General features: G+C 41.3%; 1 protein-coding gene across 3 annotated transcripts in view; it reads left to right on the forward strand.

The window, feature by feature from the left end:
- The first annotated feature begins 1,220 nt into the window (after nucleotides 1-1,220).
- NEK10 (NIMA related kinase 10) overlaps nucleotides 1,221-18,305 on the forward strand; it is a 111,832-nt gene continuing 94,747 nt past the window's right edge. For all 3 annotated transcript variants that reach the window (XM_054992107.1, XM_054992105.1, XM_054992106.1), the window contains exons 1-8: nucleotides 1,221-1,302; nucleotides 5,748-5,858; nucleotides 6,155-6,215; nucleotides 8,297-8,430; nucleotides 10,230-10,328; nucleotides 14,447-14,531; nucleotides 16,228-16,269; nucleotides 17,764-17,842. In XM_054992107.1, coding sequence (XP_054848082.1) covers nucleotides 5,785-5,858; nucleotides 6,155-6,215; nucleotides 8,297-8,430; nucleotides 10,230-10,328; nucleotides 14,447-14,531; nucleotides 16,228-16,269; nucleotides 17,764-17,842 — 574 coding nt within the window. In that variant the 5' untranslated portion in view covers nucleotides 1,221-1,302; nucleotides 5,748-5,784. The remainder of the gene's footprint in view (nucleotides 1,303-5,747; nucleotides 5,859-6,154; nucleotides 6,216-8,296; nucleotides 8,431-10,229; nucleotides 10,329-14,446; nucleotides 14,532-16,227; nucleotides 16,270-17,763; nucleotides 17,843-18,305) is intronic.

Raw genomic sequence — 18,305 nt, forward strand, 5'->3', positions numbered from 1 at the left:
GACTGGGATTCAAAACCCTACTTAACCATGAAATTAATGAGGTTACTATGGTTCAGGCACAATCAGATGTCTTGCGCGGATAAAAGGAGGGATGGGGAAATGCGTACGCTGTTCTCAATTATTGTGGGATTAAAAATGTTAGACAGCGGCGTGGGTGTGTTCTGCTGCTTATTGAAAGAAGGGCAACGGTATGCAATTGTCACAAAAGATCTAGGAGTTCAATCGCTATTCCTTCATGGCTCCTGCGGCCAACGATGGTGTGACGTAATATGCGAATGCCTTGGGCTACGTACATGTTGCATTGCTGGAGTGCGGCCTTCGATTGTTGGCGGGCGGGGACACTGCAAATACTTTATGGTGGGTATAAGCACCGTGCACGGGCCCAAAGGAACTATTTTTACAATTTCCTCTCATCACCCCGACAGCGCAAGCGCAGCCCCCATTATGACTTGGGGTTCGAACTGCCTGGAAAATTGTATTGTTTGTATTCCGTACCAGATTCTTCTATTCCTTTGTCATTCACCTTCCTCGTTTATGTTTTCTGCGTACATTGGGTAATGGGGGCGTTTGATCTCCCAAAATCTTCTCTGATCCCAATCTAGCTGCTGTAGAGAACTGATTTGATTCTTAGATCCAGAGTTTTATTCTTAGATTCTGTATCTGACGAAGAGAACTGTGGTTCTCGAAAGCTTATGCCTCAATATGGTTAGTCTTAAAGGTGCTACTGGACTTTTTATGATTTTATTCTTGTTACACTTGACCATGGTTTTATTATTTGCAAACGTTTCGAGAACTCTATATAATAACCGATGTATATTTTAAAGACAAGATACTAAATTGCTCTGTTTTGCGCTCGTTTTGGGCGGCCAGTGAGATGTTGCCTTTTCTCTTCCGCGCTTAACAGAGCGTTGAGTTAGCCAATCAGAAATTCTGGTCGGTGATGCAATAATTCTTACTTCCGCCCGTCTCCAGTCGAGTGCAAGAGACATTTCTAACGCAGCATCCGGGCAGAAGCGGCTTTCCGTTGCCATGGCGACAGCGGTGGCATTATCCGTCTCCCTGGAGCAACGACGCCAGCTACTACGGAGCCTGGTGATTGGCCAAATAAACCACCCTCCTGGGCAAAAGCGCGTTGTCATTGGTCAGCTCGTAAGATCTCGCAACGGTAATGGTGGAGGAACAGGAGGGGTGAGTCCTGTGATTTATTTTTTTGGTGAGGGGGAAAACCTAAACCGGAGGGCGGAATTCGAGATGCTGCTGCAGGATAACAACGAGCACGGCCCCCGCCCCTCCCTACGCAGAGTAAGTAGAACGGTAAGGGAGCCGTTGGAAGGTACTCGGGCGCGTCTGCGGGGATTCACGCCTCAGCCTCTTCTTCCACCCCAAAGTGAATCCCGTCTTTCGTGACTGTACAGAAAAGCGTAGCGTCCCTTATGAGCAGAGCCCTCGAACCAGTTTTCAGCGTTAGGAAGAGACAAAACAATACTGGCCCTGAGCATGTGCAGAGTATTTATTTGATAGCTTTGTTATAGTTTAAGGGGGGTTGGGTAGCTGTGTTGGTCTGCAGTAGAAAAGCAGGATTCGAGTCCAGTGGCACCCTAGAGACCAACAAGATTTCCAAGGTATAAGGTTTCAAGAGGCAAAGCTCCCTTCGTTCCTTTTTCCACTCCTTGTATCTGACGAAGGGAGGATCTCAAGCTCATACCCTGAAAATCTAGTTAGTATCTAAGGTACCACCGGACTCGAGTCTTGCTCATTTTTTATAGTATGACAACACCAGTGTGTAAACACATCCAGCACACACAGATCTGGCATTAAACGTTTGCACATTTACTGGGAAGTAAATCATGCTTAGTTCAGAAAGATTTTCTCCCTTGAGTAAACATACATGGCCTCTAGATCAGAAATTGTGACTTCTAGGTTGGGCAAAGTATATGAACTGTGTTGTTCATTTTTATATACATAGGTGGTAAAGCGATGTTGGGCTTTTATCTGTTTTTACCAACGCTATTCAGTGCAACCTCACTAGCAAAACCTGTTTTCTTTCTGCTTCCTTTTGTTGGCGGTGCAAATTCTGTCTCAATCATCTCTGCATTTCCTACGTCACTTCTATGGTGCTTATTTCTGTTTTATTTTTTTGAAGAATGTATGGGAGTGAACACATACAATTGGGTAGTATTATTTTGGAGGCTGCAATATAATAACTAGAATATCTGCGCATATTTGAAAATACTTTCTATAAAAAAGAGCCCTGCTAGATCAGAACAGAGGTCTATCTAATTCAGCATTCTGTTTCACATAGTGGCCAACCTGTTGTCCAGGAGGATCAACAAACAAAGCATAGAGGCAGAGGCCTTCCCCTCATTTTGCCTCCTAGTACTGGTAGTCAGAGGTTTGCTCCCTCTAAATATTCACTGCCACTTTATTCACCACCACCACCAACAATGGACCTACATGAAACTGTCTAGTCCCTTCTTAAAGCTATCCATGCTCATGGCCACCTTTATATTCACTGGCAGTGAATTCCACAATTCATTCTTAAATGAGCAAAGAAGTGTTCCCTTAGTCCAACCTTAATCTATTACCCATCAAATTCATTGGGTGCTCCTAATTTATTATTATGCCCCATTTGAGGTTCTCTTGGTGCTTCCCATATGGCCTTTTAGGAGCTAGGCCAAAACATTTCTTTTTACCTATACTTTTAAGTAGGAATTTTATCTTTTATGGTCTGCTTCTGGTCGGAAGCCTGTTTGGATATTTATATGCTGTTTTTATGTCCCTGGTTTGTTTTGAATGGCTTGTTTTGTTTTTATATTGATAATTTGTGAGGATTTTATACTATTGCTTTTACTTAAAAGCTGTCTCAAGCAGGGTTCTGGAGAGATGGCATAAAAATAAATAAACTTAAGGGAGTGGGAGAAGAAATTTTCTGTATCAACTTTCTTCATATCATGTGTAATTTTGTAAACATTTCTCATACACCCCCATCATACTTTTTCTAAACTGAAAAGTTCCACATTGTTACCAGAACTGCTTTTTATTATAAGGGGAAATTAGCTTTAGCAGTCTGTAACTTAAATAAGCGCGAATCTTAACCTATGTCTACGGAGGTCCCGATTCCAGACACTCTAGTGAAAAAGAGGCAGACTACAAATAGGTTCCAACACGTGTATTTTCTAATAGTGTGGCGTAAGCCTGAGCTTGCACATACATACAAGAAAACATACACGGTCTAAGAAATATAGAGCAGGAAATATAGAGACTTTCGCATTAGCAGGTTCCCAACGATGATAAGGGAAATACGATCCTGGAGCGAAGCAGAGACACAACAGCGAGGTGGCCCAATGCCAGCACTGGGACCACAGACGGACAGCGAGGGGTTCTGGATAGGATGGCACGCGCCTGGCTGGGACAGGACGGGAATGGCACGAGCACCATGCGGTCTGGGAGACCGGCTTAAATACCCCAAAACGTACCCTGGGGCTGGTGCTGTACTTGGTGGTTCTCACAGATCAAAAACAAAGGGTCTAATGGGCTACTGAATGGCTTGGATGGGCCACTTTAGTAATCAGATTGTGATAAGTGACACCTCAGGAAGAGGGGACAAAAGAGGGAGGGGGAAATCCAAGTGGGCTGAAAGGATGTTCCAGCGGACAGGGCTTGTCCTGATGTCATCAGCTTCTGGAATGCGGAGGTTTCTTTGAGATGCATTCTCTAAGTGCTTGGGATGGTCGGCACTTAGTTCCTTCTCCTGGGCGGCTCCTAAGATATGCAGAGCGGGGCGAGGTACTCTCGCTGCGGACGTGGTGTGCCCGCTTCGCCGAAATGGCTTCTCAAAGCAGTCTTCTTCCCTGGGTCTTCTGGCTGTCTGGGAACATGGATGCCGGCTGGGCATAGCTGGGGCTGGGTAGCAGGCTGCCCGGTAGCGATGGCAAGCTCGGGGACCGGCCCACGGGAGGCTCCAGGCAGGAACTGACCAGGGAGCGCCTAGCCAGGCTCGCTGGAGGTTTCCCCGGCTGGCGCCCGGCTGCTAGCAGCGGCTTGGGCCCATATGAGGCAGGCTTCCATGGAGGCAGGGGGAACAACACTTAAAACACAGTCCAAAGCAGGGAACAGGAACGGTCCGTGGCAGATGGCAATGCAGGCACGGGGCATATTTGTAACACAGTCCAAACGCACACACTGGGAAGTCCAGATATAGGTCAGGGCAGGGCTGCCCAGAAAGAGAGTCCTTTGTACAGTCACCCAAACATGGAGTCAGGGAACTACAGGGTCTATTGCAGCAGCAAGGTAACTGACACGCAGGCAGGAAACTGACACGTGCATCAGAGCACACACGTGCAAAGCAATCTTTGTGTAGTAATAAAACAGCAACGCAGGAAACTTTAACACAGTTCATGGCAGTCCTTAAAGCGGGAGGGGGCCTACTTGGCAACAACATTATTTAGCTTTTAATAATAACAATAACAATAACATTTGATTTACATACTGCCCTTCAGGACAACTTAATGCCCACTCAGAGCGGTTTACTAAGTATTATTATCCCCACAACAAAACACCCTGTGAGGTGGGTGGGGCTGAGAGAGCTCCAGAGAACTGTGACTAGCCCAAGGTCACCATAGGAAAAGTGCTCCAACTCCTTGGTTGACACTTCTGCCCTTTTCCCACCTCTGCAATATCCTTTTTTGCGACATGGCACTAGAACTCTACGCTGTATTCTAAATGAAGCCATCCCATGGCCATTTTATTTTCATCCATGTCCTAATAATCTCCAGCACGGAGTTTGCCCTTTTCACCACTGCCAAGCACTGAGTCGACACTTTCATCATGCTATCCTTCACAACCTCAAGATCTGTTTCCCTCTCCATTGGGATTACGAAAGGATAGCTGTCTTAGTCTATCACATCCAGAGGGAGCTAGATTTTTATGCTGTGCACTGTGACCATGATTCAACCAATTTCATGTGTGCAAGGATATCTTGTGTTTCTTAAGCAGCAGCTTTGCATGCCCAGTGGTAAACCGCTTATGAAACTGAGAGGCTATTTAAATGCAGTTTTGTTATATAGTATGGAGGTGTGTTGTTCAAAGAAGCTCACCTGAAAAATCCTGTTGTTGAGTGCAAACTGTTAGGCTCAGATAAAAAGCTCTTTAATTTCTGGGTACACATTACAACGACTACCCTTTAAAAAAACAAACAAACACCTGGAGCCTTTTTTCTTTGTTTTTTCCCCTCCAGATGTTTTCCACAAGGGTTATTTCTTTGTTTTTAGAATTAGAGTATAAAGTGTGCAGATTTTGAAAGCAGAATAGTATTTTTTTTTCCAGGACAAAGGACTTTCTCCACATTTTCTATCTGAGACATTTTAACTGGAGATAGAATATGAAGTTTCCTTTTAAATTTTTAAAATTATATTTCAGCTGATGGGCAGGTTCATCAAGGAGTACCTTGAAGATAGGTTGGTCTCAGACATTTAAGGCCTTTAAGAAAAAAAATCCTGCATAGAACTGTGCTAAGAGGTACTGAACCCCATCAATATCCCCTTCTGCCATACGGCAGCTAGGGTTCAGTGGAGTGCTGTCCAGCTGCAAGGGAGCACCCTCCTCATGGCCCCCTCCCTGAGCCGTACAGATGATAAGTGATTGATTTAGTTCAACCCTGTCTTTTTCTTCAGTTGTTGAAGATTTCTACTTGGGTACAGTCCCTTCACTTGTTGACAAAGCAATAACTTTAACTCTCTTCTTTAAAGGTATAATGTGTCAAACCTGATGCCTTGATGTTAAACAATGCCTGATCAACACAAGAAGGTGAAACCTACAGAAAAGGCAGCAGATACCAAACCTCAAGGGATCACAGCTAGGTACTGTCTTTATGTTGAATGTCAGCTGTGACTTGCTGGAGTTTTCACCAACTGCTAGACTGAATGGTCTAATCAGAAATGCTGTGTGTATGTGGTCATGGTTACTCTGGTCACCACGTTTATTCAGACCTTCTCATTTTGACTGAAACAATGGGCTAGTCAAATATACGAGGAAAAGACAGTAAGCTGGTGAGGCAATACCAGAAAGGTTCCTTTCTAGTGAATAGTGTGATTTAATTTCCTTTACACATTGATGACAGACCATTAACAGATACAGGATTTATGCTTTCTCCTAGGGATTACTCTGATCTTAAAAGGCTTCTGGAACATCTCAACGTCCAGTCATGCAAGCAACAGGTATTCATTTATTTTGTGCCAAACTGTTTATAAAAATGGGTTGTAATCCTCAGTTTGCATGTTGTTGTAGTTATTTACAATTAATCTTTGAATGGTAAACTGTATTGTGTTCAGTTTTTTCTGGCTGTAACATCCCTTTTAGAAATGGAAGATCCAGTGTTCTATGCTTCTGTTTAGGTTTTTGTTGTATTTGCAAAATAATTTGTTATGTTTTGTCAGCCTCTTTTGCTAAGAGTCATTGGTCATTTAAAAGCTTAATAACTTTGTCCCCTTCCATGTCTATTTCCTAGTAGATCAGGTTTCATTATGATATTTTGTAGCGAAGTGTAAAAGATGCATATTTGTAAATATGTCAGACTAAGGTTAGGGAACTGACAAAATAAGATTAGACTAGCTTGTGTTCAGGGTCTGTGTGTATGTGTTGACAAAGTGCAGCAGACAGACAGACAACCTGTAAAATAAGTGAAGGGCTTTATGTGGTACATTTCTTACAGTAATTTGGGTCCAGATCAAATTTTACAATGGTGGAATGTTTCTGTCTCCTCCCTCTGACTATAGCTTACTGATCTCCAGGAAACATTTCTCCTAGGGGACAAAGGACTCAGAGAAATAACATGAGGATGATCTTTTGCTGGAAGGGGAATACTTGGAAACTGCCAGTTTAGTCTGGCTCGAACCCAGTGTGTTGTCCCTGCAGTATATGCTTAGTGGAAGTATCTGAAGCCTAATTATTTTTCCTAATTGTGGGGTCCCTTCAGACCTTCCTCCAGCTGCAATTGGTTTAGATGGAACATTGAGTGATTTGGCCCTAATTGAGATATATATACACAGTTACCGTTTTATTAGTCAATAGTCCGTTAATACCATCCTTTCATAAGCCGTAGGAGAGTGTGTCTGGAGTTTGAAACACATTTGTGTCCAGTCCGAATTGTTTTATGCCCAGGATGAAGTGAGTTCTCCACTCACGAAATGGGTTAATGATAATTGCCTGCATATTCCCGTCGGCGTTTTTTGAAATAATAATTTAAGCTGTTGGACTGTGAATGGAATAACACCTTCGCACGACTCCCTACCTACTGGCTTTCTTTACTAATGTTGGCATCTTGCACTTTAAATGAATGGAAAGAGTTTTACGGACTGTAAAGACCTTCCTAGAATTATGTGCTATATATGAATGTACTGTGTATCTTTGTACTTTGTATTCATATTGTTAAATTAATTGAGTATTTATTCACTTTGGCACTTTTGCACCTTTGCACTTTCATATTTGATAAATGGAGTAACAAAATTTAAGTTGTGGTTCCCTGGCATTGTTGTTCTTCTCTGGTTCATTGTTCCAGGGCTGCCTGTTGTTTTCTCCCATGTCCTGTGATGAGGCAGCTGAATCCAATGGGATATAGCCAAAGGCAATGCATCTTCTGTTCAGGACTGGCCCTTTACTTTAAGCAAGATGCATGGGGGTACCTGGAAGCACCTCTTTGGGCACTTTATGCCAAAATGGTTTTTTAAAAAGCACTTGTATGCAGATGGTCTCTCCTAATTGCAGGCACCACTTCGACTACGGGGTTTTTTCTTGCTTAGTCAGGATGTGGAATATGTGTTCCAAAGTATCGCCCAGGCTTTAGCCCACTTTGTTACCTGCCTACTGTAAAAGCATCAGACCATTAATGAGCAGATGCCTTCTTTCTAGGGCACAAAGTTTGTTTAACTGATTAATGTACTTCTTAGCTACACACCACAAATAGGTTACCGATGCAAAGCAGCCCTTGGTGCTCAAGGGGCTCTCTTTGTCACTTGCACTCAGCTGCCATTTTGAGACTGGCATTTTGAGAATATGCAATTCACTTTCATGCCCTTGTCTCTTGAACATATAGACCATATCGGAGCACAGCCATGAAAAAGAGGCTTTAGGCAGGTTCAGAAGCTCCCAGATTGGTTACAAAGCTGCTATATATTTGGAATTTTTTACACTTTATCACCTGACCTTAGTTTATCTGAGACCCCAATAACAATCACGTATATTTCTGTGGCCTGGCTAATTATACCATTTCCCTTATATTAAATCTTTCTTGCATTTGCAGCTGCCTGCCCTTAACACTGAAAGTGCTAAAAATAGCATGATGAAGTCTGAGCAATATCCCAGCAACGCTTGTGGAGAGAGATGTAGAGGTCAATGGCAAGAATCAACTGAAGCTGTTGAGCTTGAAAACTTTAGGTACAGTGCTGAAGCTATTATTGTGTGTATGGACTTGATTCAAATCTTGCCCATCATTCCCCCTCCTCCCTGCTCTCAAGCATGTTGTAGAACTTTGAACTCTAGCTATAAATATTTATTTTATTTTATTACTGTATTTGTAGTCTGTTTTTTCCTCTGTGAGTCAAGGTGGATTACATGTTCTTGTTTTTAAAATTATTATCCTATATATGAAAGTTAAAGCAAGAATTTCTGTGTCGTGATAATTCTGAACTTCCAAAATTCACACATAATTGGACTAGAAAATGGAATTTTTGAAGCGACTCTTTGGGACAGCCTTTTCTGATGAGGAGAGGTTATCTAGGATGCCCGCATCTTCAGGCAGCACATTAAAGTCAGTCTAGTCTCCAACAGGGACAGAATCTCTCTTTCTTATTCCACCCAGTCCACATTATGCACCCACAGTAGATGAAAGGTGGATTTCCAGTCTGCCCTACGAGATGAAGAAGTGAAAGGTTTTGACATTGTTTTTACTCATTCTGCATCAATGGTGGGCTGGATAGTATGCAAGAATGGGCTTGGGAGAAGATCTGCTTCACCTGTGTTTAGCCGCCCTAGGTCTGCTTCACCTGTGTTTAGGACATCCTAGCATATACAGTTTGGTGCTGCTGTTTTTGGTGGAGTGTCAGTAGAGATGTTTGTGAGCCATATTCTGGGGCAATTTTCAGTTTGTTCATGCTAATTTTTTGGCTGAACTGAAGCCAACACTGGGTACTGAAGTGTTTAGGGAAGATATATCTATCTCTTCAGACCTCTACCCTGCCACAGATTTTCAACCTACTGATCCTAGTTTTTAATGCTTTTAGATTTAGTAGTTTGCTGCTAATCATTCTTGCAGCATTTTGAAGTTACTTATTTATTTAGGTATTGTTATCTTGCTTTTCCTCCGCAGGGGTACCCAGTGTGGCCTACCAAAAATAATAAAATACAGTTTAATAAACAATTTAAATAAAGAAAATATAGCTTAAAAACTGGACCCTCCTGCCCAAGAATACACTAAATCACATTCTGAGCTGGTCCTGGATCCACCGGGCTGGTTTTTGCAATGTGAGCCATGTACTAAGTGCTCTTTGACTCTTACCTTTTGGTATGCACCAAAAGGATTGCATCTCTGGCTACATCCAGAGGAGAAAGAAACTCAGCCCAGATCTTATTCAGCTGCTGCTAGCAAGATACTCCCCCCACACACACACACCTTCCCATTCTGCTAGGAGGAATTGTGTTGCAAGCCGTATGTTTCTCATTCTCACAAATGTGTGAGGTATCTGATTTGTTTTGTATATAAGGAACTGAAACTGGAATATTTAGGGGGAGGGCATGACTCAGTGGTAGAGCATCTGCTTGGCAAAGAGAAGGTCCCAGGTTTGATCCTCTTTCTCTCCAGTTAAAACCATCAGGTAGGAGATAATGTGAAAGTCTCTTCCCTGAGATCCCGGAGAGCCACTGCCAGTCTGACGATGCAATACAGACCTTAATAAACCAGTGTTCTGACTCATGATTCAGCTTCATGTATTCATAGAAAGCTCCCCAGCCTGCTCATGGTTGAGCTGGGTTCATATCCAATTTCCCCTGGTATAAATCTAGCACTTACTAGCAGTGTAATAATCTCCATGTTCATGAGATGTGAATTGGTCCCATGTTATTTAAGTAGAAATTTGAAGTATTTTTTCTGCATTGCATTTCTGCACTGCATTCTAAAATGTTATGATCATGAGTGTTTGCGCCTTTTTGCAATACTGTTTTTGCCTTTCTTCTCTTAGCATGAATTACAAGAATGAGAGAAATTTTAGCAAACATCCTCAGCACAAGTTGTTTCAGGACATCTTCACAGCCTTGGTTAAAAACCGTCTTATTTGCAGGTATGAAACATGGACTACCTTTAGAGATGATAGAAAAATTCCAGCAGAATCAGAGAGATTTATATCGAGCAATTGAGTTGTAGTCATGGACATCTAGGGTACTGCTTTACAAAACTTTAGACTTGCCAGGTGTTAAATCTAAATACTGACAGTACTCTTCAGCTTCATAGAACTTCATGACAGAAATTTACAACTGGACTGTACTGGCCCAAGACTGACATCTTGTAATTCTTCTACACAAGTCTTAGTCTAAATCCAGGAGGAGAGAGGTGGGCCTGTCTAGATCTGGAAAGGTGACAGTTTTGCTGACTTCTTCTGAACTGGTGTTCTCTAAGACAGTCTTACATGTTATTTAACATAAAAAAATCTTGTGTTGTTAATGGCACACCTTCTCTTTTGAAGGACGCTTCTTGTCCCTGCTGCATCCAGAGCTGAAGCAAGTTAACAAGATTAATTTGTTAGCAGTTACTATTCATAGATACTTGATGGCAAACTCTTAACTTTGCAGTACTGTAAAGTGGCTGCAATGCTTTACTTTTTTTGCTTATGAATGTGGGTGATATAAAACATTGTAATACCACAGATATTTGTTGTGCATATATAATTTGATCAATAGATGGACTTTTCAGAATGCATCTTGGGGTTGATCTCTTTTGATGGGGTGAGGTTCTTTAGGAAGCCAACATCTTCAGGCAGCAAAAAAAAAAAAAAAAACACCCATCAATGAGGGCCTAGTCTCCAGCATGGGGAGAGGTACTTCCAGAGAAACTACAAAAATTACCTGCCATACAGTGATTTTCCCCTTGTTTTCTCTTTGTGTATTATATTTTGAATTGCTTTACCTTTTGGTAGTGATATAATTATTGTGATTGTCAAATATTTCTCAGAAAGAGTGATCTTACATTTTGGGCATAAATTTATGTGGACTAGAGTCCACTTCATCAGGTGTATGTAGTGGGTCCTCAGTAGGCAGTATTTGTTTATATATGAAGTTATGAAGAAGAAAAGTTGCAAACAGGGATAATTATTTAAAATTCAAATGTGATTTAAAAAGTACAGAAACCAGTTACAATAGTAGTCATTAGTGATAACGTGATTTCCTGGTTTTGCAAAGCTGATTAATGCCTGCATTAGCTGAGGAAACCCAAGTCCTTGTTAAGTCCTTGGTAGTTTGTTGTATCAAACTTCTTAATGAAGTCTAATTCAGATGTTCCATGCTGGAGTCTCCCTTTTGAACTTCTTTTGCTGGAAAATTGTTCCTTTTAGCTCTGCAACAATTTTCTGGGAAACTGAAATGTTCTTCTACTGGTTTGTGAATATTGGCAGGTTTGTTCATTTATTTAAAGCATTTTGTGTATTACCTTTCTACCCAAATAGGGTCCCCAAAGTGGTGAACACAAAATATTTTTAAAAATTCAAACAATATTTTAAAACAATTTAAATTTATATTTAAAATATTTTAAATTTATATTTAAAACAGCATTTAAAATAGTATAAAAATAATTCTGCACGCACACAAAACAATGAACATGGGAAAAGGCCAATAATAGTTATTGAGTATATGCCAAACAAAGCAAAAAAGTCTAGTGGAAGGCAGCAACAGAGGAGGACAGATGAATCTTCCTGAGGAAGGAGTTCCAAAGTTTTGACTGAGAAGGTTGCTACCCATCTTACATGTTGTACTGGTTAAACAGCAAGATTCAAGTCCAGTAGCATCTTGAAGACCAACAAGATTTTCAGGGTATATGCTTCCATGAGTCAAAGCTGCTTTCTCCTGTTTAGCCATGGCACTCATCAGGATGCTAAGCAGGTGGCAAATTGGCAAAAGCCCTAACATCTTGCTCATACCCAATGCTAGTTGTCTACCTCCAGTGTGGTGTTGCAGACCATTCAACTGATAGTTTGTACCGGGAACTTAATGGAAGAAGAATAGCAATTCTCCTTCCCCCAGTTCTGGGTTGATGTATAACAAGCTGGGGCCATTTGAAATAAAGCAACACCAAATCATCATTTGGTCACACAAGCCAAGTCTACATCCACAATAACATGAAATATAAGGATTTTATTATTCATCAACATTGGCATGCGTAACTTCAAGATTGAGGAAACAAAAGCTCTGCACTAATATCTCCAAGTATGCATCAGAAATTGTACAAATGATGCGCCCCTTCATGATGTATCACATCCCCAGAGGCAACATCCCTTCCCCTGTTATATATCCCAGCCCCATATACCACTTAGATGCCTGAGGTTTACTGAGATTCTGGATGCTGACACTTTGCAAGCCATCAGCAATGTTGTCTAATTATTAAAAGCAATCCACCTTCTGCTCATAAAATCACAAAAATTATCCCCCAGGCACACCAAGTTTTTAAAAGTTTGAAATTTAATGTAAACATATTACAAGACCTATATATATAATTTCTTAAAATGGGATCCAGTGGTCCTCTATCATATGGCAGGATCTGAAGTACTGTGAAAATTGTTTATTCAAGCAGTAATCCTTCTCCCGGTGCCGCATAGCAAATTGATTTTCAAAAACAGTTTGCGATATTGCATTGTGGGGAGAAGTAGGTATTTTTTTAAAAAAACAGACACAAAAGGTCAGGTTTTCTCGACATGAGCATAAAGCTGTAATCCTGGAAGTGCACATTTACTACATTTTGCTTTTTGGATTGTGATCCTTGAATTAATGGCTTTAAGAAAGAACCATGGAACAAACGTGCCCTTAAAGTTATAAATAAATATAGCACAGTAGGTTGAGCCCTGTATTTGTTGTTATTATGGGCTTGATCGAAGTGAAAACTCCTTGGTTCTAGGATCCTGCTTCTTTCTCCAGAAGATACCATCTGTACCTCACTTGGAACTATAAATTATACAGCACTATTGTAACCAAACAAGGTTTTCACTATCCAGAAAAGTTTAGATAATTACCATGTCCATAACATTACTTGAATTCTAAAAACTTAACATTGAATCTTGAGTGTCATTCCTTCCAAAAATGTAAGTGGAGGGTCTCCTTGTGAGTGGGGGGAATTATATAGAAGGAGAAGCAGTGAGAGGGGGTAACTAGCAGGATCTCTCCACCTATGTATATGAGGATCATTCCCTTAGAACTCTCAAATAGACAGGCCAGTGTTCAACAGGGAACTGTTTTATTAAAGGAGCAGTAAAAGAACAATGGCACAACAGCTACACAGCATACGTACAGAGCTAACTAAGAAATCAGTGAGGAAGAGGGACAAAGATTCAGGGTCGAGTTTTATTTACCAGTTTAGGAAAGAAGAGCAGCTTGAGCAACCATCTCTTTGCAGCAAGGGGAAGGGGGCTCAGATGTGCACTGCTCACAAAAATGGCCAATAAATTAAGTATGAGTTTCTGATTTTTTTTTTTAAAAACCCTTTTCCTTTTTTTAAATGCAATATTGAGTAGTTTGCCTCAACCTATGAGGATATGTTGTAGATATTACATCATGCTTTAAAGTGAAATAAATGGTATTAAATTACAATGCCATCCAAAGCAGATTTACTTAAAGCCCTATTCATGCATGCTCTCCCAGGAAAGTATTCTTAGAATTGCGCTGTAAGTCTCCTTGACTAGGTGATTTGAGATCAATCCATGCAGGACCCAAATGCTATCATCTGGGGAAAGGCAACTGTGGTGGGAACCTGGAAAAGAGCCATTGGGCCCTGATTGGCTTTTGGTCCCAAGAGATGGTGCCAGATAACTCACATCTTGGAAAGCCTACTTGTATCTGTTACAGAACAGCCTTTATTTTTACCATGCTATTTTTAGCCATTGGCTGGATTCCCAGCACGGAGCTAAACTATCATACTAATCAACCATATCTATTTCTAGGGGAGAATGAGAGAGGTGAAAATATAAACAGTGTGTGTGTGTGTATGTATGTGCTCCCTTGATATCAAAATAAAATATGATTTGGATTTAAGTAGTTAATTGTGCACTTAATTAATCATAATATACTTTTTAGCATATTCATCGAGTACTGAAACTTTTAAAAAAAGAATTTTTAAGTAATCTTCAGCAGATGAAGTTGCCCAGTTGAAATTTTATCTGCATGAAGCTGGTAACTGATTCCTTTTATCTGTTTATTACAGGGAATGGGCTAACCAAGCATCATCTATCAATTTTCTCAGAGTTTTAATATGTGTAAGATTATTAATGAGAGATCCATACTTTCAGGTTGGTTTTCATATGGCTTTCCTCCTTGTAACATGAGATATGAGAATAGTAGTAGTGAATCTAGTAGTGAATCTGTAACTTTCTGTTTGAATGCTAAGGTTTAAGAATGTCTGCAGTTGATGCTAAACTGACAATTTGGCATGTGTCATTTGCAAAATCCAGTGCTGCTGCACAGTTTCTGTAATTGCATTCCAAACATTTTAGCACAGAACAGCTGTAAAAGCACAGAAATTTATTCTGGTCTTCCACTGACTCATAGGGGCTTTCCAGATGTTTACTTATTGTACCATAAATGACCATTTGTTTCTCTCTTAGTGAAAGAAAGGCACACAGCAGCTCTCAGAGAGGTTTCCAAGTAATACTTAAAAACCCCTATCATATCTTCATGTGAAACATTACATGAAGCACTGTAATTTATTTGTAAACAGGATCGTGAACTCATTTTCAAACAAATTCCATGGTGACTAATTCCCACAGAATATTTCCAAGTTGAGGTGTATACCAGATCACTTGAAAACATCTGTCTGGAAGCAAAGAATGTTATTTTCAATGTGTTCCTTTGTGACTTGGAAAAGGCTAATCGTTCCCCAAGCCTCCTAATCTACCATTCACTCATTGCTGTTGGGTCTCCTCTTCATTCTCCCCCACCCCACCTCGTTGTTTAAAAAGTTTCTAATCAGAGGACAAACTGGATATGGACCATGTTGCCCTAGGGTATTTTTTTAACTTTTTCACCTGCCCTGTTTTCCTGTCATAAATTGCTCTTCCCTCAAAGGTGCTATTTGCCCCACAGAAGAAAACATACACATACCCATATGGTGCTTTTATGTTTTTCCCCAGGAAGCAAACAGTAGTTTGGAGAAATGTCATTTGCAGAGGCATCCTAAGCAAAGTTGAACCCTTCTATGTCCATTGAAATCCATGGGCTTAAATATACGTGGCTCTGCCAGTTTGATATAGTGGTTAAGAGCGGCAGGACTCTAATCTGGAGAACTGGGTGTGATTCCCCACTCCTCTGCTTGAAGCCAGCTGGGTGACCTGGGGTCAGTCACAGCTCTTTCAAAGTTCTCTCAGCCCCATCCACCTCACAGGGTGATTGTCATGAGAATAATAATAACACACTTTGTAAACCATTCTGAGTGTGGCATTAAGTTGTCCTGAAGTGAAGTATATAAATCGAATGTTGTTGTTGTTGTTGTTTTTAGGGTGGTGACACTGTACTAGGAAAGTGGTATGGCAAAAGTTTCTTCCTCCAGGTCCAGTCTACCCATACCCACTGTTCTGTTTAACCTTTAAACAGCAACACCAGCAACAAGGGAAACGGGTCTCCAGAGAGCTCAGAAATAAGTTGGTGTAGGAAAATATAAATTCCCATTTCTCCCCCATTGGATTTTCACAATGCTGAATTAGTGTTATAACCTATGGAATGTTACACAGTGGGTAACTGTGTGCACACGGTTTGGTAATAAAGCTTTTGTTACTGAATTGCTAGGGTGAGAGTGCTAGTGGAATATGTGCATGCCTTCTACCAAGTGAGTCACCCTGAGCTCAGCAAGGCTTTAAAGTCAATATGGTTACAACGGGGCCAGATCTGTTTGTTAACTTAAATTAGTGGACCTCAGTGCAGCTGAGGGTGAGAGGGTGCTAGCAGTCTTGGAAGTTTGGCATGCTTATTTTTTTTTGTTTGTTTGTCTAGGAAACACTCCACCATCTGGGTGGGATCGAACATTTAGCACAGGTAAAGTCTGTCTTGCCACCATCGTTTGTTGTACATTAACTTAGAGTTGTAAAGGTAGGAACAGAAATCACTATTAAAATACTAGTATTTTCTTAAGCGGCTATATAATCCTATCTTAACATGTGATGCTCCCCAGGAGAATATAAAACAATGACAGTTGTAGGTGAACTGGATTTTAACAGTGCCTATCCTTGTAATTTGATTAAACTCCAAGTGGCTAACTTCAGAGAAAAGGCCATCTGCTTTAGTGATGGATGGGGGGAAGAATGCAGATTTGCAGGGCAGGGCCATCTGGCATTTACTTGCTGTTTGACTTCTACTGGGCAAAACAAGAAAACACAGATGCTTAAATGATGCTCAAACTAACTACAGCCCACTAGTTACCTAAGTTCATTTCATTTGGTACTTGAGTGTTTCATATAGTTTTGCATATTTGACACACCTAGCTTACATACTTTGATCTGCTTATGGTAGAGCAAGATTATGGTAGAGCAAGACCAACTAGATTTCCAGGGCTCTTGAGTCAGAGCTCCCTTCGTCAGATACTACTTATGGTAGATACCCAGTGCTAAAAGCAATGCTAGGAAGCAACAGCTGGAGAGGCTTTGGTGTCTATGCCCTCTTTGTTGGCCCTCTAGATAGCTCATTGGCCACTGCATGATACTGGATGCTGGACTAGATGGAAAGCTGGTCTGAGCCAGCAGAGCCCTTCTTATGTTCTTATAGCAAAATCAGTATAGACAAGAGTAAGAGGAAACTAATAATCAGATCTGAAGTGGTGTTATTCAATAACCTGTGAAGGATGAATGAATTCGTACTGTTATGTATTAGAAGAGAGATGGAGTATCAAGTTGGTTTTTTTTTAACTTCCCCTTCCCCTCTTCCTAAGGAACAATGTCTAGCTTTTTTTGGATAAAAGTGACTCCAGTGGATTAATGTTCCCAACCCATATGTTCACAATGGGGCAGCATGCAGTTGAATTGTACATTTGATAACCTCTAACCTGAGACAGTAAACACATCCTTTGTTACTAGTTACTAAATAGTTACTAACAGGGCTTTTTCTGGGGAAAGAGGTGGTGGAACTCAGTGGTGGCACTCAGGACTGCACAATGATGTCACTTTGGGTCAGCTGGAATGAGGGAGTTTTTTAAAGTTTAAATTGCCCTCTGAGAAAATGGTCACATGGCTGGTGGCCCAGGGCACTCCCTGATCTCCAGACAGAGGGGAGTTTAGATTGCCCTCCACGCAATCTAATGTGACCATTTTCAAGAGGTGCCGGAACTCTGTTCCATCGGGTTCCAGCTGAAAAAAAGCCTGGTTACTAAACTATTATGCAGTTTCATAATACTGTAATTTTTGTTGGGCGAGGCTGCAGTGAGATATGAAACTAGTGTGCCCTCTACTGGTCACACACATGTATGTTATTTTGAATTTAGTATTTCTTTATCATTCCCATGTGCAAACATTTTTCTAATGTTTTCTCACTCTATAGTATATGGAAACAATAGCAATTGACTATCTTGAATATGGAGAAGAACAGCACAATGTAGACAAACTGGTCAACTTGACATGTGAGTTCTGATTAATACATATACTTACAGTACGTACGTGTACACAATTGCTGGTCCCTCCCCAGCCAGCGCCCAAGTCTGCAGAATGTTGGCCAGGTGCCAACACCTTTTAGGTTAGGCTGCCTGAACCACCCCCATGAAGACCATATAGCCCTCTAACCAGTTATTAAAGTTGCACTCTGCCTCCTCCCACTTGGGTCCCTTCCTGTCCCTCTTTGAGGTGTGGGGGGTGGTCCTCCCATCCTCTGCCTCTGGGCACAGCAGGCTGAAAACGCTGATGTAGTAAGATCCATTTATGGACCCTGCACACCAGGTGAATTGCCAGTGGGTCCTTATCATCACCGTAACTTCTTGGTGGGAGGAGTGTTCCCCCCCCCTGCCCATCCACCTCCCAGGAAACGCCAGGGCCCATGCCACTCCCCTCTTTTCCAACCCTTCTATGAGCAGCCCAGGCTGGTAGTCC

The sequence above is a fragment of the Eublepharis macularius genome, chromosome 11 (genome assembly GCF_028583425.1).
Source record: "Eublepharis macularius isolate TG4126 chromosome 11, MPM_Emac_v1.0, whole genome shotgun sequence".
Lineage (NCBI taxonomy): Eukaryota > Metazoa > Chordata > Lepidosauria > Squamata > Eublepharidae > Eublepharis > Eublepharis macularius.